The sequence below is a fragment of the Amblyomma americanum genome, chromosome 10 (assembly GCF_052857255.1).
Source record: "Amblyomma americanum isolate KBUSLIRL-KWMA chromosome 10, ASM5285725v1, whole genome shotgun sequence".
Taxonomy (NCBI): domain Eukaryota; kingdom Metazoa; phylum Arthropoda; class Arachnida; order Ixodida; family Ixodidae; genus Amblyomma; species Amblyomma americanum.
This window is the reverse complement of record NC_135506.1, coordinates 11,134,777-11,160,625: the sequence shown is the minus strand read 5'-3', so window position 1 is coordinate 11,160,625 and position 25,849 is coordinate 11,134,777. Positions and strand designations below refer to the sequence as shown.

Below are 25,849 nucleotides of genomic sequence, written 5' to 3'. Positions count from 1 at the left end.
TGATAAAAGTTGGCTCTGCACCTTACGATAATGCGATCTGATACCAGAGAACAGACGGACAGGCGTACTTGAGTTGAATAAAATTATATACGGGAAGGTAAGCAAAATTTTGGTCTTTCATTGCTTGACCGAACAACTTCGTTGATATTACATCTGTTTACCCCGGCTTGCCCCGACGTTGGGCGGTGCGACACCTTTTATTATTCATGCAAAGAGTGCCCATAAATAGGGTATCTACTCTCTATATAATCATTTCCGGCACCATTTCACGATCATTAAGAGACCCTGAAACGTATTAATATTTACCACGCCTTGAGAATTGTTAACCAATTGTGTTAAGACTTTAAGTAAGTGTCTCGCTTCGAAAAATGTTTATCCAGGAAAGCAAGAAAGTAAGACAGATGCCCTGATAATGCGCTGCTAACATTTCCACATTAGTACGTCAGGGCAGCGCGTAGAGCTGTTCGATGTCTTAGAACAACTTGCTGATACATTGAAGTGTACATCGTAAGTGTAGATGCATTTCAGCACCCTTTTTATTTTTATTTGTAACGCCCTGAGGCCCATGGTCGCGCTTTAAAGGAGGGCGTGGATTTGCACAAGATATTCAATAATTTATAAGAAAAAAGAAAACGCAGACAAAAATGGAATAGTTTCTACTAGAAATAATTATAGTGTGTACATATGGTTTATTAGGAACACCGGTATGAGCGGTCAGATCATTTTTGAACAAATGAATACAGGTTATTGAAATTAGAGCGTCGTGTTATTGGTTCCCGTCCTCAATTGAGCGAGGCACGAATCAGTGTAAAAAGCATTCGTGTGCCGTGTAAATAAATGTGAAGTTTTTCAGAGTGTTACAAGTGGCGTGATGTGCATGTGCTTCGCTGAAGAAAAACATGGTGAACAAGTTTTTTACGGTAGTTCATTTATTAGAGTAAGCATAGCCGCAAAATTTTAAGACGTACTCATTAAGGTTATCGTCCTCGGTTTGAGCCCAATTTATGCTCTGCAGCAAGATCCTGAATTCCTCCACTTTGCCTCTTACGTCTAACACGTTGACGGGCTTCTTTTTTATTAGCTTATTCCGTTCCCTGTTGGTCTGTTCTAAATCGACACCTCAGAGTCTTACGCCAACTACATTGCACCTTGCCAAGCACCTCCGCATATTGCATGATTCCACCAACAATATGAAGTCTACCTCATTTTCAGTCTTCACATTCGGGCTGCTGTATGCCCACTTCCAGATCTCTCTTTCGCAGAAAACGGTATTCACGATCCGTAAATTTTTCAGTTCTGCAAACGCTCCTAATAACACCCACTTCTACTGCTTCAAGCCATTCAGTGCTCAGTTACTCCCAGTGCTCGATCCTGCCTGCCTCTTGTCTACCTTGGCATTGAATTCCGCCGGGCATTATTACAGTATACTGTGTTTTTACTTTACTCATTGAAGGTTTGTTACTTCTTCACGGAAGCGTGCGAGTATCTAGTCATCGTGGCTGGATGTATGTGCGAAGGCCAGTACCAGTCTCAATTTCTCTATCTTATTAAGTTTATCGACGATAACTGCCACCTTCTCGTTAAGGTTACATAATTGCTGTATGTTGCCAGCTCTATCCTTATTGACCACAGGTCCCACGTATAGCTATCCTGCGTCCGCTCATCCATGATAGCATACTAACTTCCTTTCCTTTAATGCTACATATGATTCACCCGTCCTCCCAACCTTAGTAAGTACGATGATACATTTAAAGCTCGATCAACCAAAGCTCGATTTCACGAAGCTCCCAGTCTAACGAACAAATTTTGATTACGCAGCAAGTACCCATAGAGTTATAATTTCTCAATAACCATACATTACGAAACAAGTGACGACTATTCTCGGTTTAACGGAGTTCCCCAAGGAATATATGAGAAAAGAAAGCTTATTTATCCTTTATTCTGCCCACGATGTCTCGCAGCTTGTGCCAGCGTGCAAACAGTATCATCTAGGCGCCAATGTCACGGCCCTGGTTTTGATTTTAAAAGGCTGCAAGGTGCGCCTCTGCACGGAACAGAGGACGCGCCAATCTGCGGCGCTTCCGCCTTGGTTTCGAATCTGGTTGCGCAGATGGCGTTTCATGCACAAGTGATTCGGGGTGTTTTCTCGGACTTCTTATGTACGCAGGCGTGGGTTGGCGGCAAATATGATGCCAGGAAAGCTTTTGGGTGCCGTTACGTTACCATTTTTAATTAGAAGGCTAAAAAATGCTTTCCTGAATTCGAAGAATTTCTCAGTTTAACCAAATAATTTTTTCTTTAAATCGAGTTTTAAAAGTACTCCGCTGAACACTAATTTAAATCCAGATATGCAACGCACATTATACAAATAACAAGTTTCTAGCTCACCAGAAACAGCTGCAGGAATTTAGCCACTGTAGGCATTTCTTGCTCCAAGATGAAATGTAAATGTGAAATGCCAACTATTCATGCCCCAGTTTCACCATCGCGGCTGAGTTGAACAGAAATTTTGTTGTTCGCGATGTGAATAGAAGATAGCTGCATGACACTGATACCAAAAACATGCTAGACGATAAGGCGACAACCAAACACATGCGAAAGGAAAGGCGAAAGTTCCGGAGGATATAGGCTATATATATTTCACGTGCTTCCTTTGAGGCGGAAAGATATTTAGACCCTATCAATGCGGCTCGTAAGACATATCAACCTGACGAAATTCTCGAATGGAAGGCATTAACCACGTGTCTCGCGGCGTCAAGAAAGTACTTCGCTCTGAAAAAGACACGTAAGAGCAGAAGAACCCTCCTGACTGCCGATAGTTACCCTTCGACGCACAACGTCTGGAGGACACGCCGCGGATACCGATCACCATCTCGCTGCTTCAGAAAAAGGCCGCATAACGCCGCCACCATCGCTGGAATTACCGAGCCTTCTCTCCGACAGAGCTGGGTGTCTCTGCAAGATGTGGACGGTGCGGCTGAACGACGTTCCGGAACATCTTACGCACAAGGCTCCCTGCATCAACGGTAAAGTCTACTCGTTCAACAGTTGCCTCGAGCCCAGAAACTTCGTCGACGTGTTCATCTTCGACCCCGCTTCGTACGGGTGGGATGCGGTGCGTACGCAGCTTCCCAACGGCGAGAAGTTTAAGATTTACCGCGACACAGTTGTAACGTATGGCCAATGCGCGTATCTGTGGGGCCGTTCGGAGAGCTGGCCATTTCCCTGTGTCATTTATCGCTTTGACACAAACACCACGACATGCAGGCGTCTGGAGGTATCCGGTGAGGCGCCGACAACGATTTGCGGCAGCACAGCTTGCGTGGTTGGTCACCGCATGTATGTCTTCAGTGTCTTGAATAATTCGCATAACGTTCGGTTCCTTGACTTGGATACCCTGGAGTGGCATCGTGTCCCCACCAGCGGAGAGGCCCCTCTTCGGCATACATTCTACACTGCCTCTACCATAGGAACGCGCATGTATCTATTTGACGGCAGCCCACAAGACCCTTCCTTCGCCCTTTACTATTTTGAAGCGACCACCTCTTCCTGGGTGCGCCCACAGGTGCAAGGCGTTGCCCCTGTGCGTCGCCGAGGACACTCAGCCTTCGTGTACAACGAAGAGCTGTACATTTTCGGAGGGTACAGCGATATTCTGCGTGCCAGTTTAGCAGATATGCACAAGTACGACCCCGAGACGTCGTTTTGGACCGAAGTGAAGCCATGTGGCTTAGGCCCGTCTGCCAGATTCTGCCATGGCTGCTCAGTGATGGGCGAAAGAGTGTTTATCTTCGGCGGACTTGGCCCTTTACCTCAACTTTATGAAGGGCAGATTGCCGAGGAACCAATGGCTCTGAGCGATCTCCACGTGTTGCACTTGGCACCGACACTGCAGAACCTGTGCTTACTAGCAGTAATTGATGCACAGCTGGATCTACCCGAATCACCATCCTTCATTATTCAAATGGTCAACGCTATCACTTCTCACCCATCGTAGTCGACCGTAGGTGCTGCATCTCAAGCAAAAGGACCGTCTTCGGCGTATACAGCTTGGTGGTATGGCGATAATGCAACTTTGGCGTCGCTACTGGACACAGCAATAAACTCTTCTTTTGTACGCAAAAAACGCCTTCTTTCGTGCTCGATTTTCGCGCAAGCAAGAAAGTCGCTAGTGTGTGGTTTATATTCAGGTCTCTCTGGGGCGCCACTTTATCAGAAAGAAAAACGAGAACAAAATTTCCAAACGTGAAATTTTCAACGAGATCGATTAAACTCCAACCCGGTGATTTCTTCTAACGAATCTCATTAACATCACTTTGGCTTGAAGCTCGTGATTCTAGATGGCAGTTTAGCATTTGCTATTCGTCCTTTTCAAGGCAGACGGAAACAATCTAACTTATCTGCGATGTCTTGAGAAATAATCAATAATTGGTTTTTTGGGGAAAGGAAATGGCGAAGTATCTGTCTCATATATCGGTGGACACCTGAACCGCGCCGTAAGGGAAGAGATAAAGGAGGGAGTGAAATAAGAAAGGAAGAGACAAGTGCCGTAGTGGAGGGCTCCGGAATAATTTCGACCACCTGGGGATCTTTAACGTGCACTGTCATCGCACAGCACAGGGGCGCCTTAGCGTCGAACCCGCCGCCGCGGTGGCTCAGTGGTTATGGCGTTCGGCTGCTGACCCGAACGATGCGGGTTCAGTCCCGGCCGCGTCTGTCGAATTTCGATAGAGGCTAAATTCTGGAAGCCAGTGTACTGTGCGGTGTCATTGCACTTTAAAGAACGCCAGGTGATCGATATTGTCAAAAGCCCTCCACTACAGCGTCCCTCAAAGCGTGAGTAGCTGTGGGGCGTTAAACTGCCTTAAGCCTTACACCTATTAAGAAAGCCGAACAGTTTTTACCTGTTTCCGCATGTCTACCTTTTGGTTTACGCTTGTGTGAACGTTCGCTCATTCAATAGGCTGCTATTTATTGTCCATATTCCTGCTAAGCATTCTGATTACAATCCGGGAGCACCTGGCCGGTATCTATGTCTTAAACATGAGCGAACAGAATTCATCAAATCTTGTCTGACAGATGGTATCAGGTGCAGATCGTATTGGACGCAATATACAGCATACTGGCCAGTATTTGAAGGTTCCCGAAAGCTTATGTATATTCTTGTGAGAGCCCTGCAGAGCACCGCGCACGTTAGTCACATTCTCAGCGAGGAATCCAACGATGGCGATAAAAGCTTGGCTGTGCACCTGAAGATAATGCGATCTGCTATCAGAACACAGACGGATGGGCGTATTTGAGTAGAATACGTGTCACCACAGGAAGGTAAACAGAATTTGCGTGTTTCTTTACTTCCGCGAACCACTTAGTCGATATAATTAGTTCTGTTTATGCAGGCTTACCGCGACGTTCGGTGCTGGGCCACCTTTTGTCATTTATCTAAAGAGTAGCATAAATAGGAACGAAGGCATCTACTCTCTTCATAATCACTTTTGGCACCATTTTACGCTCATTAGGTGGTCCTGAAAGCTATTGTATATTTATTACTTGTTGCGAATTGTTGTCCAATTGTGTGAAGACTTGCAGCAAGTGTTTTGCTTCCAAAAATATTTACCCTAGAAAACGAAGGAGACCACTGATTTTAAAAACCACTGATTTTAAGACTTCGAAAAGCACCTACTGCTTCCTTGAACACGTGAGCGTAGGGTTCTCTTCGAAGTTACACGCCATAGCTTTCTCAGGCAATTTATCGCAAAAATCATGCTTGAACTAAATATATTGCTCACGTCGCCCCTCCTCTGTTCGCACGCTTATATACCTGTGCTTCCCCTACCATGAGTACGCAGCTTAGAGTCTGCGCACGTGATGGCGTATTGGTTTCGTTTGACCGCGTCCTCGTACTGGTCGCGGCGTCTTAACCTTCGAGGACATCGATCAACTGGACCGCAAGAACGTTCTACTAAATTCAATTAGTGGCATCCATGTTTAGGGCCAGCCTTAATCAGAGAGGGCTATAGTAGGCTAGATGCTACACATACCCTACTATGTGATGATGTGGTACGTCTCTGCTATCTAACGCCTGCGGTAATCTCAGCGGTTAAAATGAATTGGCGCGTGTCTGAACTGCGCTCACGTGTCTTCTTGGTTATCTTCGTATACATTAGCAGCTGACAATATAGGTGTGTAAAAGAGCTGATAACTTTCGTGCTCTTTTCAGGTACTTACACAACGGCCTGTGTGACCGATATCTGAAGTCCTGCACAATAAAGGTGTCTGATAAATATGTCTTTGGTTTTGCACACCACGTAGTGTGTGAATCGACAAATGGAGTAGACACCTCGTCTGCAAACGCCGCGCGCCTCTTCTTTTTTTTTTTAATCAGGGGGCACCATTTCTTTAGTTACTGAGCCGCAGAAAGAAGAACGTTAACACTGTATCTGGCTGCACTGTATCGAATAGATTGCGCTGTTTTAACGCCGTAGCTTTAAAAGCCCAATGTCCAGAAAATCTGGTGTCGGCGTTGTCGGCATAGATGCTCGGTAAGCAAAAGATCTGGGGCATGGTTCTGGCAGGTGCTCCCCGTAAGAACAACCTAGGAAGCAGGTTGGCCACCAAGGTCACGTGACCTTGTTGCGTCATCACAACCTGCCCATCGTGGCAGCCGGCTGTTAAATGAATGACTGGTCGCTCGGGAGGAGAAACCTGGGCGGCACAAGGCCCACAGCTTGGAGAACCTGCCATGGCAGGGCTTTGGCGCATCGCTTAACCACTGCACCCCTGCGACAAGAGGGGTTAGAGGGCTGCCAGGGATGTATGAATGTAAAGCAGAGGATAACCTTCTGCATATATGAGAATTAACCCGTTACGCTAACGCGTCATACGCTTAAGGCGGAGCTTAAGTGTCCACTCGATTTCTTTTTTTAACGCGGCTGCGTTAAAGGTCCCGTTTGGCCGAAAACCCGGCGTCAGCTAACTGGCGACTACAAAATCTTGACTGGTCGACACGGCAGTGAGGCGGAAAGGCAGTTTTACTGAAATTAAAGAATAGAGAGCGGTAAAGCGGAATCTAGACCGCTGTCCATTCAGTCGTCATCCGGGAACGCTGCCTCCATCCACGCCAGTGAGGAACATCCGTTCATTGGAATAAATAGAGGCCTTGTACGAGCACCTCCCACCAGACAGCAGGCGAATTGCATTGCAGAAACACTTTGTTAATTAGGGTGACTAATTAGCGCCACGAACTCATATGAACAATGATGTGCAGATTGCAAAAGGGTTTGCCAGCGGACCCTCTAGCCACCGTAGGGACCCTTTAACGCTATCGCGTCGTACTCTTCAGGTGAACTTAAGTTTACTAAATTTTTCTTTTTGTCAAGTATAAATCTTTATTAACACCTAATTTGTAGTCCTACATTAAAACTGAAGGAATGGTTAACACCAGTAACGGGAATTGCAGCGAAAGATTGGTTTGTACGCAGAGGTGAGGACTCGCGACTACGTCATTCTGCCTGGATACAGTTGGCGCGAGCATTTGAACCTTGGGATGTGAGGATTCTTATGGGGTAAAGCGTTTGATGTCAGCTTTCCTAGCGCGTTGATCGCATTTTCCAACGGCCGCATGTTAGCTGGCTTGGCCTACCCCTGATGCTTTCAAGCGTGCACACGCTTGTCGACTGCTTCCATGGCTGCCTGATTCTGATGTTCGCATATCTTTGTGACCTCAGCTACACGTCTATGCAGGTATTAGCAGACTACACGCTTGTGTTCGCAATCTTACGAGCACTGCAAATCATGTGCGTGTGCAGGGCCTACAATTCCGTGGCTTCCGAAGCAATCACACAAGGCGTTTGCTATTCAAGAAGCTAATTATTCCTAGCGCTTCGCTTCCTCACATTGAACGATGCACTAAGCTGTAGCGAAGAAAAATGTGTTTCGTTATCACGAACTCGTGCGCCACCCGGTGCGCAGCGCCCTCCCTTCCCTCCTTGTGTCCCTCTTTCCCTGCGCAAACCTTCTTACACTATTTCCCTCTGTCTTCTTCGTGTGAACCGGGGAACAGTTGTTACATTGTCATACCGGAAAACGGTGCGTTAGAAGCTACCACACTAAAACAGGCTTGCAGAAAAAAAAAGAAAAGTACCAGACCTGTTCTTACGTAGTGCATGTTTACCCGATAGCAGCGAAGAAAAACTAACGCCCGGCTTCGTTTCTGAGAGAACTGGTCACCACTGCACGATGTGCACTGCGCTGCTGAACGGCGTTCCAGAACTGGTCGACGACATGGCTGTCACCATCAAAGGGAAGGTCTACTCGTTCGACGTGTTCTACAATTACCACGGTGACAGCGACGAAATCTTAGGCAGCCACTTCGGCGTATACCACTTCCACCCCGCAACATGCGCGTGGCGTGTGCTGCTGACTGAGCTGCACCTCGACGGCGGGTCCGTTAACTTCATCGTCCACAGTGTTGTCACCTACGACCACTGCGCTTATACATGTGCGGGAGCACAAGGGCATGGATTGGCGACATATACCGGTTCGATACCACCGCCATGACATGGAGCCGCCCGAAGATGAGCGGTCAAGTACCGACACCGAGCATTGTTTGCGTGTTGGGTCACCGGATGTACATCTTTGATGGCTTGAACCCGGAGTTCCTCGGACGATGTATATTTTCTAGACCTGGAGAGCCTGACGTGGCATCGCGTCCCGACCAGCGGAGAGGCCCCGGCTAAGCGCTACTACCACACGGCGTCCGCAATCGGAACACGAATGTATGTTTGGGGTGTCCAGGTGTTCAACCTAGAGGGCAACGACCAGTACGATAGTTCATTGTATTATCTGAAAACGACCACATCGATGTGGGTGCGGCCAAGGGTGGAAGGCGTGCACCCCACGGGTCGCATACATCGTTGTGCCTTCGTGTATGACGAACAGCTGTACATCTTTGGTTGTTACAACGGACAGCGGGGCGCCCACTTTGCAGACATGCATAGGTACGATATCGAGAAGTCGTGTTGAATCAAAGTGACGTCACGCGGGTTAATTACGCCCGTCTGTTAGGAGCTCTCCCGGCTTCAGTGTGACGGGAGAAAGGGTGTTAGTTTTCGGTGGCTTTGGGTATGCATCACACCATGCAGGCAGAGAGTACATAGACGACGGTTCTGAAGAGGAAGCGGTGCTGACTGACATGCACGTATCGCACTTAGCACCAGCACTGGAAAACTTGTCTTCTTGCAGTCATTGATTCAGGTCTTGAATGAGATGGTTTACCGACTACAAAAGTTTGTCTTCTTCAGGTTTTCTTTTTTGAATTATATTTATTTCATTCATCCACTCCACTCTGTAATGCCCCAGGCCTTAGGAGTAAAATAAATAAATAAGTAAATAAATAAATAAATATCGAACGACCGGCGAAATTAGGGTTCAATATTCTGCGCGACTTTCCTATACTTTCTTTCAGACGTGATTCTTAAGGGGATAATCGGTGTGTTCGATATAGCCAATGACTCGATAGTCGGGTTCGACTGTATACACAGTTCACTGTAGATGCCCTATCTAGTTCCTGTGCGCCACCTAAAAGACACTAGTAGCATTCACTATGTCACAAAGGTTCTCTTACGGGAGTGAATTACGGCGAGTCGCACTCTATACAATGCAATATTGCAGATTGTTGATTGCTCAAACGTTGCATGCACATAAACTTGTTAGTCAAACTGTTCGGAAATATTTGTAGCTGCAGGTTTTAGCGGTACGCTTAGTTTTTTTTCTGCCGAGTAGCACTCCATCCGCCATTACCACGTCGATGCTGGTCTGGGCAACTTGAACGCATTCAGGTTGAGCGGTGGGCAATTGGGGTGCTGGTCCAGGAAGTAGTGCTCCAGGTTGAACATGGCCACACCGTACTTTGTACGCTTCTTGACGGAGCTGTCGGGCAGCTGCGGTGTTATTGCTTATTACTCACCACGTCTACGAGCACGGAAGGATTTTTGTCCGGTTATGAGAATCTAAGGCTAGATATACAAGTCCAGCTTTCTCTGGCAAAAATTTTGAAAGTTGGAAAGTTGTAGGACATTGTTATAGAAACATTGAAGGTAATGATCCATTATTCCCATATGTAGCAAAATCTACCTTTTAAGGTGTTTCCATCGATCGCATCGAACAGTTAAGACTGCCATAGAAGGCCAATGGGGAACACATTTGACGATAGCAAAAACGTTAATAGAAAAAAAAGCAAGACTGCCGTTGGGTAATCTGCGGATATATTGATTGTTATATTGAATTGTTATATTATGTGAAAAAAAAAAATTCGTTCATATTCATAAAGGGTTTCCCGCTCAAAAATGCCTTTGTCCAGAACTGCCGGGTATGAAATGAAAGTCGGAGAAGGAAGGAGGACACCCAGCATATTATTACTGGAAAAAAAGCTCAACTGAGGAATTTGTCCCGAAAATACAGGCCAGCGTCAGTGCGAGCAAAGAAATGCGGTATAAACATCTCTCGTTTTTGGATTTGTTGCGATGTAGCAGTTTTACTGGCGCGGCGGCACCTTGGGCCATAATGCGCCAAAAACAAGGCGAAGGCGTCTACGAAAGTTGGCTCGCTAAATAAACGAACGAACAAATAAATAAACGAATGCTTAGCGGAGTACTTGCGCAACTGAATATGCGGTTAATGAATATTATATAGCATGAAAATTTCACACTCTTTACCACTGAATTTTGCATAAAAAATCTCAGCTATTTATCGCTGTCGTCCAATCCTACTAAACAGCAATACTGTTTCGAGAACCGTAATGCCCATAGGTTAAATATAATAGAAGCTCCGGGTAAATTTCTAGCACCTTGGGATATTTAGCGTGCACTGACATAGAACGAAATAGGCACGTTTTTTCCCTTCATTCTCCTATACAAAGTGAGACTGCCACGAGTGGGATTCGATCCCGCGACCTTGTGCTCAGCACCAGGACGCCAGAGCCAATGAGCGACCTAGGCGGACGCGAGACGCGGGAATATTTGCAAAAATGTATGCGATTTTTTTGCCTTCCTTTGTGCCATGGTTGTGACTTTGTCCTATGATCACAACCCACCGAAATGGCATTTCTAAGTAGATATATACGTTTTATTTGATTCCTAGTCTTATCCTAGACCTCTACAGAAATTGTTTTTAGAAGACATCTTTTGTAGATTCTATCCTGCTTGACTCTGCCAGGGAGAACCTGCAAGTTTGTAACCAGCACTGCTGCAAAATACCAACTTTCGCTGAATAAAGTGAGTTGAGGGCTCTCTGCATGCATTTGTCAAGAAATTGTTCTACTTCTCGGCCAAGAAACCACAAAAAGGAACGTTCCCTTGCCAAAATTTCTTTATACAGTCTATAGACTGTCCATAGACTTCTGACTAAAAAGTTTTTAACTGTCTATAGACAAACCCTAGAGAACACTTTATAGGCAGTACGAATCATATAGACAGCCTATAGACAATCTATAGATTAATGGCCATACACTTTTAGTAGACGTTTGTCTATAGACAGTCTATGGACTATGCATAGACAAAATAAATATCTCTAGGAAGGCAATAGAGTCTATAAGAAGTCTATAGACTATTTTAGAAGGGTTGTACGAAGCCGAAAACAATCAAGGCACGAAACACTTGCCAGTGAGTTGGCCGAGTCCGTAACGAGATATTCAATGACAACTCCGAGGCTAGAAATCACGCTGTGTCCGTCCCGGCTTGCTCCTTTGAACAGGCCGCACCTGTCCTGTCAGAAGTGAAGCACAACCGGATTCGCGCTCATATGGCATGGGAAAAACGTTAATCTCGAGCAACAAAAAGTTTCCTCTAAAAACTCTGCGTAACATCCGGCTTATATTTATTTATGCTATTTTACTCCCAGAATTCATAAATTTCCCGCGCAAATTCAGCACTTTAGAAGTCTACTTCCATGCCGCTCACTGAGAGAGGCTACGAACCCGAAACTTGGTGTGACGAGCTAAAGAAAAATTGTTAAGCCTACACAGGGTGCATGAGTCATTGATTTATATCGTGATGCATGCCAGTGGATCATACGAAGGGTACTTGGTAGTTCGACCACTATCTCTCTGGTCGATTTATCCATCCTGCCCTTTTCGAGTGAGTAAAAGTAGTATCAATCATTATGAGATATATGCAACATTGTAGCACGCATGTCTGTCCTGCTTGAACCGTTGCTTGAAACACATTATGTTTCTCCACCAATTTCTGTTGCTTGAGAAATTATACAAAAAATTTTGTTGAAAGAAAAAAAGCAGCTTTGCTTAGAACTTCCATATTTGTAGAAAACATGCGTGTTTGGACTCACTCATTTCACTTATCTTTATAACAACCATACCGATGAGCCCGGATGCATCCACTGGAAGCAAAGGTATGTCTCACTGAACTCCAATCACTTCTGCTACGCGCCAGCTGCACCACCCCCTTCCCCAAGCCCGTACGTTCTATACCCTCATCATCACACCTGATCTTCTGTCTTCCCCTACTCTGTTTCCTTTCTCTTGCAATTTAGTTGTCTACTGTCCGAATTAACCACTCAGTTCTCATTCCGCAACGCTAACCCATCCGTGGCCATGACCGTTTATTCTTCTCGATTTCAGCTCGGATATCGCTAACTCGGGTATCTTTCCTTACCCACAGTGCTCCCTTAACGGGCCTTAAAGGTAACCCCTAACATGCCCATTCCATAACTCACTACGTTGCCCCTAACGTTTGTCAACATTTTTCTTCAGCCTACAATTTTCAATATACAACTGCTATGTACTTTCATCTAGGGGGATATTGGTAGGCTGCTATTCATGTTCTGAGACCGCTGTCAATCGCATTCATGAACACTCTAGAGTGTGTAACTGCAGCGACTAATGATATATCCATATTCGAGACACATGAATACGCAAAAGCATCAGAATCATAATACACGCCCGTGGTACTTACACTCGTACGAGGGACCACCCTGGAACCCTTACACCTGCTCCCGCGTTGAGTATTCTGCTCGTTGGGAGTGATTAAAAGCAGTCCTGCTGTCGACGATATTGCGACTGGCTTGTCAATGTCTTCCATCAATTTAATCACGTTGTTCTGCAACATGTTTTGTAGAATTATCAGTCGTGTTTTAGAAACACTGGAAAAGTACACTAGTTTGTCTTTCTTGATACCAGCTGAAGCAGTATAGAGCCCCCAATAAAATTTGAGAAAGTTTTCGCGAAGTTATTAGATAACTTTGTCAGCAACGGGGGTTGCCCTTTTAAGCATTCAGCGTTAACCAAGTGTACGTTCTATTTTAGATTGCGCTAAAGTGAAAGCAAGCATGGACGAAGACAGCAGAGACAGTATTAATAAAAGTATTAAAGGTAAACAAATCCAGCATTGTTAAAGAAGAGTATACAATTTCTTATTTGCTGTGATGTCTTCATAGGAGGCACCATGAAGCGGTGATTAATGACCGTAAACAGAAGAGCGATGTCTAGAGTGGGGTCGGGCAGTGCAGGACTTCAAGGACAATTGCAACGACATTTCATTTTCAACAGAATGCCCTATAATGTGCTGGATATATCATTAAACTAGTAGGGACAAGATGCAAACTAGTTAGATAATCAGTAGTGTTGTTGCAAGCTTTAAAAAGCTCTGTAGCTGTAAACGTGTGCACCTGGCGGCGCGTCGTGCAATTAGGCAACTGATCAAATATGATGCGGGTGCAGGAAACCGAGAGAGGGCTCACTGAGAGGGAACCGAATACTGACGGCGTGAAGTGAAAGACTGGAGGAAAAAAGCGCCTAGCAGTAGTAAGTCTGGTAATGTGGTAAAGCTTTTGTGGAATTCCAAGCGCGATTACCATGCCGAAACGCGTGTAGCCGTTGGGGGCACGAACACGATCGCCGCACACGGTTTGTAACGCGATAGCGTTAGGGCGTACGTACGGCGACAATCCTAGGGGTGCGGGGACGATGTGACGTCACAAATACATCGCACAGCGCGGGTAATTCAAACACATCACAACGATCAAAAAGTACAACAGTGGTGACGTCACTACACAATTCGTCATTGGTCTACAGGGTCTTTAAAAGGGTCTTTAAAAGGGAGTGCGGGAAAAGGGGAAAAGGAACTGCTCTAACTACCGAGTAAGAAAGTCTCCTAGGAACCAGGTGACGTTCCTTGAAATTCAAGGGATTTTTTTTTTTTGCAATTATTTGCCTGAATAACAACATAGCGTCCTTTCAGGCACACTTCCGCCGAATTTAAGGGAACGTCTATAAGACGACCCTATCCAGATTTTCTTGCGCATATGACTAAAGGAAACGGCAAATTCCTAGAAAAAATAAAACTAGAAAAGCTAGAAACACCAGCAGCGAAAGAATACAAATATAATGCTCATAATGGGTCAGTAATGGCTCATGGGCAGCTTGGTCTAAGGGCACCATGGCTAACCTGTGTTTTGTCTGGACGAGGTTGGATAATATACGCGTTTTACCAAAAATGTCACACCACAGAAACCGAGCACCAGGCTAGGGAAAAGCTGGGACCAAACACAAAATCGGCGAGTGCCCCGCAGCACTAGAGAATGAACACTGCTTCTTCATACATGGAGGTGCCCCGCCGCGGTGGCTCAGTGGTTAGGGCGCTCGACTACTGATCCGGAGTTCCCGGGTTCGAACCCGACCGCGGCGGCTGCGTTTTTATGGAGGAAAAACGCCAAGGCGCCCGTGTGCTGTGCGATGTCAGTGCACGTTAAAGATCCACAGGTGGTCGAAATTATTCCGGAGCCCTCCACTACGGCACCTCTCTCTTCCTTTCTTCTTTCACTCCCTCCTTTACCCTTTCCTTACGGCGCGGTTCAGGTGTCCAACGATGTATGAGACAGATACTGCGCCATTTCCTTTCCCCCCAAAAACCTATTATTATTATTATTATTATTATTATTATTATTATTATTATTATTATTATTATTATTATTATTATTATTATTATTATTATTATTATTATTATTATTATTATTATTATTATTATTATTATTACACGGAGGATGCTCAAAGCACCCAGTCACCGCTTCCCCCGCTACGTCAATATATTAGAGGATACATCTGTGTCTGAGAGCAAACAAAACTTCAGTGTAACCTTCGATATTACCTCTTTTAATTGTAAAAGGCACAGTGTCGAAGCTCGACCGAGTAGAAGAAAGGTGGAATCCGCTGCCAGCGAGCACAGAAGCCACAACTTCCATATGTCGAGCACGAAGGTCAGGCGATAAAGCTACAGTCTCTGGCATAAAGCGTAAAAATATAACAGTGTTTGATTGCCTTCTGCTTAAGATACTGATGGAAACATTAACGCACCAGCTAAAGAGAGATCGGAGCAGCAAACGAAGTAGACGAAAAGAAATTTAACAATGGTAGAAACGGCAGGCTAAATTTTTAGAGTTAACCTAGAATCCAGCGCTTGATTTCATTATTATCTCGCCTTTATTAGTTTTTAGTCTTCTAGCCCTGTATTTTTATTTTCCTAGTTTTGTGACTTCCCGTAAGAATAAGTACTCACTTTGCTTATCAAGACGTCGGTTACTGCAATCTTGCATGGCGCACCTTTGATTCCAATGTGCGATTCAAAAATTACGAGTGAGACGCTATGGAGAAAAGAAGGGACAAAAATTGAAGCACATATATATCTGACACGCTGCGCATGCTGCAAGGACTCTACGATACAGCATTCCTGCATGCTAAAACTTAGCAAAAAAGCCGATATACTGTGATCAATTTCAGAAAAAATGGTGGAAAATAATAATTAGTCGCATCTATTTACAGTGCCCAGTGGCAACAGGAACAATCTTTTGAATTATTTGATAGAATTCTGATAGCGAACTAGAGATGCGCAAATATATTCAGACAGTAATGTTTGCAATAAGGCGTATACAGTTGTCGGAAACAAAATTCTCCATGATGCCTGAAAAGCGCCATTGGCGCATAGTTGCCAATTTCTTTCCGGTCATGCCATGCTACAGCTACATATTACCTCACGGTTTCCATCAAACTTTTACCTTCAAAAATTTCGTATCGAGCCAGTGTCTATTAACAGAGAAATTGGCTCAACTTTTATTGCCGACTGTACTACGCGGCATGCGGTTCTTGGAGGGAAGAAAGCGGTGTCTCGGAGTCCACCTCGACGCTAGTTCGTGTACGTGAATTCAGCTTTGCGATGAGCTGAAAGCTTTTCCAGCAGGCGTTTGATCTGACATTGAACTCGACTATTTCAATTTGCATGAAAATAAGTAACGCTCACTTATCGAGAAGGTCGGCGAGTTTCGCGGAATTTTCCTTCGTTATGTCGGCGGCCGCGGGGTTTATTTTGATGCCGACGATCTTTGGGATGTGCGCGCGGCTTGTTCCTTTGATAGCGTCGAAGGCGTGCTTCAGGAAATAAAAAAAAAACAGTAGTCGTTCAAAGAAACACCCCCATGCAGTCATTTATAGCAGGCGTTTCAGTGAACACGTTCAAAAGTTCTGAGTATAGGGACTTCGAAATAGAAAGAAAATCTTCTTATAGTCATCATCATCATCATCATCCTCAACCTGACTACATCCACTGCAGAGCAAATGCCTCTCCCATGTCTCTCCAATTAACCCTGTCCGTTGACAGCTGCACCCACCCTATGCATGCAAACTTCTTAATCTCATCCGCCCACCTACCCTTCTGCCGCGCCCTGCTACGCTTGCCTTCTCTTGGAATCCACTCCTTTACCCTTAAGAACCAGCGCTTGTCTTGCCTCCACATTACATGCACTGCCCAAGTCCATTTCTTCCTCTTTATTTTCGACTAGGATGTCATTAACACGCGTTTGTTCCCTCACCCACTCAGCCCGCTTTTGGTCTCTTAACGTTACATCTATCAGTTTTATTTCATGGCTAACTGCGTTGTCCTTAACTTAAGCTGAGCCATTTTCGTTAGCCTCCACGTTTATGCCCCGTAGGTGAGTGCCGGCATGATACAGCTGTTGTATACTTTTCTCTTGAGGGATATTGGTAACATGCTATACATGATCTGAGAGAACCTGATATATGCGCTAGTAACTGACGTCAACCACAGCTGACACTTTGCATTTCAAGCTCCCCACATTTATGAACTTTCTGAAGTGTTCACTAAATAACCGGTACATAAAGGGCAAAAAATTAAGAGGCGGATCGAAAAGGGACCTCTCCTAGCCTTCTTAATCTGGGATTTTAAGTTCAACCCGCCGCGGTGGCTCACTGGTTAGGGCGCTCGACTACTGATCCGGAGTTCCCGGGTTCGAACCCGACCGCGGCGGCTGCGTTTTTATGGAGGAAAAACGCTAAGGCGCCCGTGTGCTGTGCGATGTCAGTGCACGTTAAAGATCCCCAGGTGGTCTAAATTATTCCGGAGCCCTCCACTACGGCACCTCTTTCTTCCTTTCTTCTTTCACTCCCTCCCTTGTCCCTTCCCTTACGGCGCGGTTCAGGTGTCCAACGATATATGAGACAGATACTGCGCCATTTCCTTTCCCCAAAAAACCAATTATTATTATTATTATTATTAAGTTCACTTACTTTCACCTTCGCGGTCACCTGAGCCACGTCGGCGAAGTCGTTAGCGAGCACAACTCCGAGGGCAGCGTAGCCGTTGTCCTCCCAGCCTTTCAAGCTGCCCAGGTTGGCGTAGCAGTTCACGTCCACGGAGCCGTCGTAGTCGAAGCCGATGAACTTCCCTTTGTTTTCCAGCTTGGCAACCACACTGAGGCCTTTCTCGTCTACTCACGAGGGGGGAAACGAGATTGTGAGCGACCTTCAAAATACGTGTCATCAGTCGGTGTCTAAATGCACGCGATGACCGCAAACAAGGAGCAAGACGAGTGCCGCAGCGAACATAAGGCGAATTGCCCTGGCGCATAGGCTTTTAATGACCGCTTTTCCTATTATGGCAAAAAAGTGGTCCGGTACGAATGTATGTAATAATAATAATAACCGGTTTTTTAGGGAAAGGAAATGGCGCAGTATCTGTCTCATATATCGTTGGACACCTGAACCGCGCCGTAAGGAAAGGGATAAAGGAGGGAGTGAAAGAAGAAAGGAAGAAGAGGTGCCGTAGTGGAGGGCTCCGGAATAATTTCGACCACCTGGGGATCTTTAACGTGCACTGACATCGCACAGCACACGGGCGCCTTAGCGTTTTTCCTCCATAAAAACGCAGCCGCCGCGGTCGGGTTCGAACCCGGGAACTCCGGATCAGTAGTCGAGCGCCCTAACCACTGAGCCACCGCGGCGGGTTACGAATGTAAGCACATTTCGATTTAAGAATTGCGAGGCGGCTCCTCTGTAAGCGCGTGCCGATTGCGCGGACTCGCATTTTCGCACTCACTGTGGCCACCATTTGCTTCGAGGATCTCAGTCGCCGAACGCAAAAGGCACCCGTGTGCTGTGCGTTACCAGAGTACATTACATGCCCCAGGTGGTCGAAATTATTCCGGAGCCCTCCACTACGGCACCTCTTTCTTCCTTCCCTCTTACACTCTTTCCTTTATCCCTTCCCTTACGGTGTGGTTTAGGTGTCCAACGATATATGAGAGATACTGCGCCATTTCCTTTCCCCCAAAACCAATTATTATTATTATTATTATTATTATTATTATTATTATTATTATTATTATTATTATTATTATTATTATTATTATTATTATTATTATTGCTGACTGGCTGGCTGGCTGGTTGACCATCGCTGGCCGACCGACCGACCGACCGACCGACCGACCGACTGACTGACTGACTGAAATTCTTCATTTCGAATGAGATGGCAACGTGGCCTGAATATTCATCTTCCTCTTATTGACCCGTTTTCTGGCCAATGTGTACGTCATCAATTGGGAAGTGATTTGGGCCTGCTGTTCATGTCCAGCTGCTGACCGGAGGTATGATAGCGTTGGTTGCCGCACACACAGCTATGACCAACGCCAAACGGTGTGTGAATTTCGTAAATCCTGTACGGCCCATTTGCCGACAGAAAATAAAACGAAAGCTCACCTCCCGTCGTGGTGCAGCTTGTGCCCACGCTGTACACGATGTTGTCGCACGGCTTGTACAGCAGGACAGGGTCGACTGTGTCAGCTGAAGCTCGCTCCGACGTGACGCAGGTGAGGCCGGCTGTACAGAAGGCAGAAGGCGAAGCTTGCTCGAGGACGTCAGCATGTTGTCAAGTGACAGAGATTTCCGAACATAAACGAAACACGTTGCTGGTCTTCAGATTCTGCTCTGCAGTGCGATTCTTCGTTCGATTAAATAATGTCAGAACCTTCAGCAGAAATGAAAACAAAAAAACTGAATAGGATAGGTGCATGACGTGAACTGGTGACCTTTCAATGCTCAGCGAACTCGGCGTCGGCGTGTCTAGAAAATCGGGATTGGTCGAGACAGTCGTGGCGTCGCAACCACGTGACCTAGCGCGGGTAATTCAAACGCTTCACAACGATCACACAGTACAGTAGGGATGACCTCGCTACAGAATTCTTCATTGGTATACAGGCTAGCGACGTCGTCACACCAACGTTACGCAGCGCCTCTGGAGAAGGAAAAGCAACTACGCTAAAAAGAAAGATGGCCAAGCCGTGGCTCGAACCGGTGTCCCTTGGGTCATGAGAGATGCACGCTACCCCTCGACCTCTGAGGAACGTACACTCGACATCGTTAAAGGGAGGCCTTGTGTGTCTTGTCCAACAGTGTCCTTCTCTGCGAATTGATACGCAAAGAGGACCCCGGGCCGCTGAAGGAAATCATTAATGTTATCGCGTCATACCCTTAAGGTGGAACTTAAGTGTCCGCCGAGTTTTTTACGTGTCTGAGTGGATACGAGACAATGTAAACCGATAGCCAGTATTGGCACCTAACCAGTATAGCACAGAATACGGATTACTGAAAGGGGACAGGACTCGTTTATTTCTGTAACATTCATTAGGCACAAATTGTTATTTGCTGCCGTTCTCGCCAATCTCAGGTAAACGCCACCCGGAAGAACCGGAGGTAGAACAAGAACCTGAACCGGAGAGGGAATACGACCAGAACCTGAAGCAATTTAAGCAAATCTTTTGTTCTGAGCGCAAAGAAAACCGGCGTGCCGTGATCAAAAGTTGCCACGCGGGCTGGAATAACGGTGAAGAGCAGATTCCTCGTTTTATGGCCACGGCACCAGGGTGACGCCCGCGCCCACGAGTGGGTGAGGAGGCAGTCTTCCCAGCTATTGGCTGAACAATGAACAGGCGTGCACAATCTGTGCCACCGGCTCATGTTGTGTGTGTTCGAACGAACGCTTCCGAACGACTCCCGGGTGAACACCAATGCCGCTCAAAGCGTTCAACTAGCGGAGGAACGCGCGCTATCTGAAGATCTGAAGCCGCTGTCTTCGAGGGAGAGCACTCTTAAAAATGGCCCGCCTCCCCTGCAATGCATCTCACGTTCGAACCTATTTTTGACGAGATAGACTAGAAATGTCTACGCATTGATTTATTCCTATACCTAATAACTGCAGTGCCCATTCACTGTGATTACTGTAGAATGGAGGTACCACAAACATAAGCGGATGCCTAAACAATGCTCTCGTCACTTCCCGTTTGCTAATGTCAGTTCCGGTTGTCGTTTCCGGTTTAACGACGCCATGATCAGTTTGGTCACGTCACATGGTATGGAACTTCACATGGCCTGACATGGTTGTCGTGGCCACGCATTACATATCAGTCTTAGTCATACACCTATTTATGATAACCGACCGTGTGTGATCACGTGTCGCAACACTTGGCATCGACCCAAGTGTGACACCAGACGCTGCCAAACGAGCGGACAAGCTCTTTATGCAATCGCATAAAAAAACAACGTTGTGCCTTCGGAGCTTTTAGGAGGTGTGACCAATGGCATCTCTGTTACGTAATTATGATGAAGATCATGATATGTATTTTTGGAAGTCCATATACAAAAAATCACGCAAATGTGGGGCTCTGAAAGTTCGCTTTCCGCATCGGTAGGAAGTCATACATTGGGTTGCCTCTGGGACATTGCAAAACGCGAAACGTTGAGAGTGGGGCTGGATTATGCCTAAAAAAAACGACCGTTCTTTGCCTATGACAATAAGATGCTTGTTCGATGGTCGCGCCCGGTGGCAATTGTAACACTTCTGAAATTGTTTCAGAAGTGAAAGCTCACCAGGGGCAATGTGGTGTAGTCCACATCAACGGAGGTTTCTGTGTTCTGCTCCGCGATCCACTCACCGTATAGCGCGGTGTCTTCGCCCTTCGCATCAGTAGGTGGATCAGGTCTTCCAGAATCCGCCTGCGGTATCGTAGCGTCTGCTCCGCTATCCGTAACCACCTCTTTCCGGCCACCAACTGGAATGTGGTAAAAGTTATCACAGGAGGTTTCACATTACGGTTGCTAATCTGAGGAAGACATGCGGGAATCTTCGAGAGATTGGCAGTGAAAGAGCCGTATATGGTCTCTTGCGTAAACTACTGGCTGCAGCCTGCGAAGCATCAACAGTTCTCAGTATACTGTTTTGCAGCCGCAGACGGCGTGATGTTCTGCATATATGCAAATTTACGATTCGGAGAGCCAAATTTGGAAACATTAGGCAGTGAGGACTATCAGCGATTGGTATGACAAAGACATTCTGCAATGAAGGCGCAGGCCTCCCACACCTCCGACAATGCCTCGGAGAAATCAATATCACTTTGCATACCTTTCCGTATTGACGGAGCAGGTAATACTTGGCTCGTAAGGTTCGAATACCGGTCATGAACCGGTATGGAATACTGCCTTTGTTTTTTGACGATTTCACATTATCTTTACGCTTAGGCGACCCTTTCTTTTTTCTCATCACGGCTCACTTCACCTCATGATATTCTGTCGAACACTGGGCACACTTTTCTGTTAATATGCACAACTCTGCTCTCGGGCAAATCTATAAGCTCCCGACCACATGCTCCCGACGTCGATGAACACTTATTGTATATTCAGTCAAAAATTATGCACACAGTTCCTTGCCAAATGAACACTGTTATTTTTCATCATTTCGGTGCAAAATCTTCAGTAAACTGTGTGTAAACACTGCTTAGTGTGACGGCGGAGATGCAGCTTATGTTTTCCTTCGACAGAATACCACAACACTATGGAACACGGACACAGGAAGAAGACACGCAAGGCAGGACGGGCGCTGCTTTTTTCTTTTGTCTATTTACTGCACCGAAATAACAAGCACGTCTTATATTAATTACATTGGACCACGTGATACCGTCGGCCACTGATTTGTGAGAGTGAATGCCTCAAAAAACGCTTGGAAATCGTTGCAACGCGAAAAATCACTTATGTTATGAAGCGTGCTAAGAAAACTAGCCAAATAAAACCAACCACAGAAAACAAGACACAAACAGAAATCAGTGAGCGTTCAATATTCTAAAAAAAAACGCCAAATGCACATGAGCATGATACAGGAAGAGGCAGAAGAACAACAGCCGCCATGACAACTGTAAAAGCCTGAAAAACTACAGCAACCAAATGTGATCTTTAAGGTATTTTTGTGTTCTGTGTTCTATAGCGCTGTGTTAATCTGTCGTCGAAAAAAATGAGCCAGTTGCACAAAGAACCAATTTGAGCGGTCCGTTTTGTTATCTGCATTTTTTCATTCTTAGGTATTTGTTTTTAATATTATGTCGAGCTTTTAATGGCTGGTTATTGTCCACTCTACTGTTGTTGCAGTTTGTTTATTATTACTGTTTTTCCTAAAGTCTTCTACATACAACTTGCTACTCTTCGACCTAGATGCCTCACAAATGTTCACTGCTGTAGCAGATGTCTCCGCATATTCATTTTCTTTGCATGTGATACCATTTCAACCCCACACCCCTCTGCAGTGCTTCGGCGATTGAGGGTATTGTAAATAAATAAATAAACTTGCCCAGACAAAAATCCCCATGAAGCTTATGCTCCACGACTCTAATAAGCCTCCAAGAAAGGAGGAATGAATATGCATACTGGCCGGGAACTTTATGAACAAATTTAAGCACTGTACCTTTGGGAACCAGACAATGATAAGAGGGAACATTAGATGAAGCTTGCCCCCGGTTTTCTGTTTTTAAATCTGAGGGTCGCACAAGTCCCCTGTATACGAACTGTCTCATTGTCCTCGATGAAATGAAAACTGAGCTGGAAATGAGGAAAAAAAAAGGCGAGTATTTGTCTCACTCTTGATGAATACCTCCCCTGAGCAATGAAGTAAGAAACGAAGGAGTGTGCAAAAATTAAATGAGAGAGAGAGGGGTGATGTGTCAAACTTGTCGCACAGAAAAAATTCAGTGAAGTCGAATATGGAATGCTCGGTTCCGCAGCTGACTTGTATTCATCTTGTTTTAGGGTAAGTGATCAGTCCTTCTTTCACAAGTATATTCAAGATTGGATCTGGGGCTCAACTTTTCTGCAAAAATTTAGTTGATAAAGATATTACGTTGATGTATACGTATTACGCTTCTCCTGAACGATAAACTAGATCTAAAATAAAGCAATTGCGGAAGTCATAGCAAACCTGTGTGAATGAGTGGATGCCTTCATTATGTTAGATGCAAGAAGCGACAGTTGGTAAAATCAGCTATCAATTCATAACGATCAAAACATTGTGTAATTCATCGCCAAATCCTGGCTGCATACAGAGGCTAACTGTAAGCAGCACCTGTCCTAGTATGAACCGAAAAAATCTTAAAACCGATGGTATAGTAAAAGATGGTACGGGTAGCAGCAAACTATGCGTAGCAAGATGGGCAGGCGGCTCAATATTTGATAAACGAAACTTGACTGCGGCTTCCGTGTACTCACCGAACATGACACCCAGGACCACACATGTGAAAACAAGGGTAGCGACCATACCAACGACCATAATTCGCTTGCAGTTGCTTCCGGTGGCGGCATCACTGCGCGAAAACTCCATCACTTATTCACTGTAATTCGGTTGTGGTCAGCTTCCCACGAAACGTCAGCCCCAAACTTCTGAGTGGCATTTTATGCGATGGCATAGAAGCCTCATGAGGAGAAAACAAACTTACTCGGACTTTCCTGTGAAGGGAACAGAACAACTGACGTAAATGTTGGCCTGTAGGCATTTTTGTTCGAGTAGCAAGAGCGTCAAAATAGGTTCAGCAGGTTGAGATAAATGACCGCGTCAAAGTTTGTTGGCAACATTGCAGATGGTGCTACTGACGGCTGTACGCTGATAGTTTAGAAGAGTGCGGTGAGGGGCTAGTTGCTACAACATTATGGGAACAATGAAAAACTGCGCAAAAAGGACGGGACAAGAGAGAAGAGAAAAGGCTCTTCTCTCTTGTCCCGTCCTTTTTGCGCAGTTTCATTGTTCCCATATGCTGAGAGTTTACTAAACTGCCTATGCATGCCTTGGGGACTTGGCGTATTAGCCGAGTGGGGCCCTTTGCTCGCGAGAGAAAAACGTCCAGGCTTCGTATGATACGCCGGCCTCGAACGATGAATACAAATTATAAACCTGCACATGCAAGTGAAAAAGGCGTGGAAAGGAGGAGTAACGAAGCACGTCGAAGCGGATAAAAGAGGGGAAAAAATGCATCGCACCCTTATAGAGGTAACATAGCTGAGGCAATGTCAAAGCAGCACATCATCAAGCAATTATTAATGCTATACCTAAGAAAACAGCTGTGACAATAATTCATCTCTGTTTTGTCCGTATATAACGGATCCGGCCACTCAGAAAGGACTGTCGGTACGTGCTGGTTTAGGCAACGCAAGCTTTTGGCCGAAGCCAGAAGATGAACATACCGGTACTGGTACTCGCGACGCCGGAAGCAGCATCATCTTCAGTATATGCAATGAGAGCACCAGGAGTTAAAAGCTCTTTCTCGTCGACCGATGATCGATCAATCAATCAATCAGTCAATCAATCAATCAATCAATCAACTGATCAGTCAATGATCAATAACAAGTTCACACGTAAGCGGCAATGAAAATTTGCTTACATCACACAGCAGATTGGGTGGGGGGTGGGGGGGAGTGAGACAAATATTGGATATATTGGTCTCTGAAAATTTCGGTTATTCATGGCTCTGCCAGGCGCGTGTCTGCAACCTTGGGAAGACATTCACTGGCTCTCGAACACAAAGTTTCAAAAGGTTTATGGTTTATTGGGGTTTAACGCCTCGAAGCGGCTCAGGCTATGAGGGACGCCGTAGTGAAGGGCTATGGAAATTTCGACCACCTGGGGTTCTTGAACTTCAACTGACATCGCATAGTACACGGGCCTCCAGAATTTAGCCTCCATCGAAATTCAACCACGCGGCCGGGATCGAACCCGCGTCTTTCGGGTCAGCAGCCGAGCGCCGTAACCACTGAGCCACCGCGGCTTTTTTTTTTTTGTCTTTATTGCCTGTTTCGAAAATTTACAGCATTTCACAAGCATGTTCTGTGCTACATTCCTAAACATTAAGAGCGGACATGCGTTTCACTAATTCGCGAAAATCAAAACTGTTTCAAAGAACACAAGTCTCCCATCAACTCGATAACCATCTCGAAAACATAGCTCCTTGTACACTTCACGCAGCTTAAATATGTTTTCTTTGAAGTAATCCTTGCAGTAAACCGTGCTGTGCGCCCGGCGTACTGACCGCCGCGGTGGCTCAGTAATTCGACATTGCGATGAGGAATTACTGAGCCACCGCGGCGGCCAGTTTTAAAAGGTAACTAGACATTTTTACATTCTGAGGCTGCACACCACGGTTTACTGAAGGCTCAGAACACCCTCATATTTGTGCGGCTTAGTTTAGCGCG

General features: G+C 45.7%; 2 protein-coding genes across 2 annotated transcripts; one reads left to right on the top strand and one right to left on the bottom strand.

Annotated features, from left to right (window-relative positions):
- The first annotated feature begins 8,235 nt into the window (after nucleotides 1-8,235).
- LOC144107405 (kelch domain-containing protein 3-like) lies at nucleotides 8,236-9,021 on the top strand. The gene is made up of 2 exons (XM_077640395.1): nucleotides 8,236-8,497; nucleotides 8,681-9,021. The coding sequence occupies exons 1-2, from the start codon at nucleotides 8,236-8,238 to the stop codon at nucleotides 9,019-9,021; spliced, it is 603 nt and encodes a 200-aa protein (XP_077496521.1).
- A 773-nt stretch (nucleotides 9,022-9,794) lies between these two features.
- Nucleotides 9,795-23,987, bottom strand: LOC144107404 (uncharacterized). Its single transcript, XM_077640394.1, has 9 exons — nucleotides 23,876-23,987; nucleotides 21,283-21,399; nucleotides 19,052-19,171; nucleotides 17,585-17,784; nucleotides 16,302-16,429; nucleotides 15,564-15,648; nucleotides 12,966-13,109; nucleotides 11,656-11,760; nucleotides 9,795-9,938 (listed from the first exon to the last, which is right to left on the bottom strand). The coding sequence occupies exons 1-9, from the start codon at nucleotides 23,985-23,987 to the stop codon at nucleotides 9,795-9,797; spliced, it is 1,155 nt and encodes a 384-aa protein (XP_077496520.1).
- Nucleotides 23,988-25,849: the final 1,862 nt, after the last annotated feature.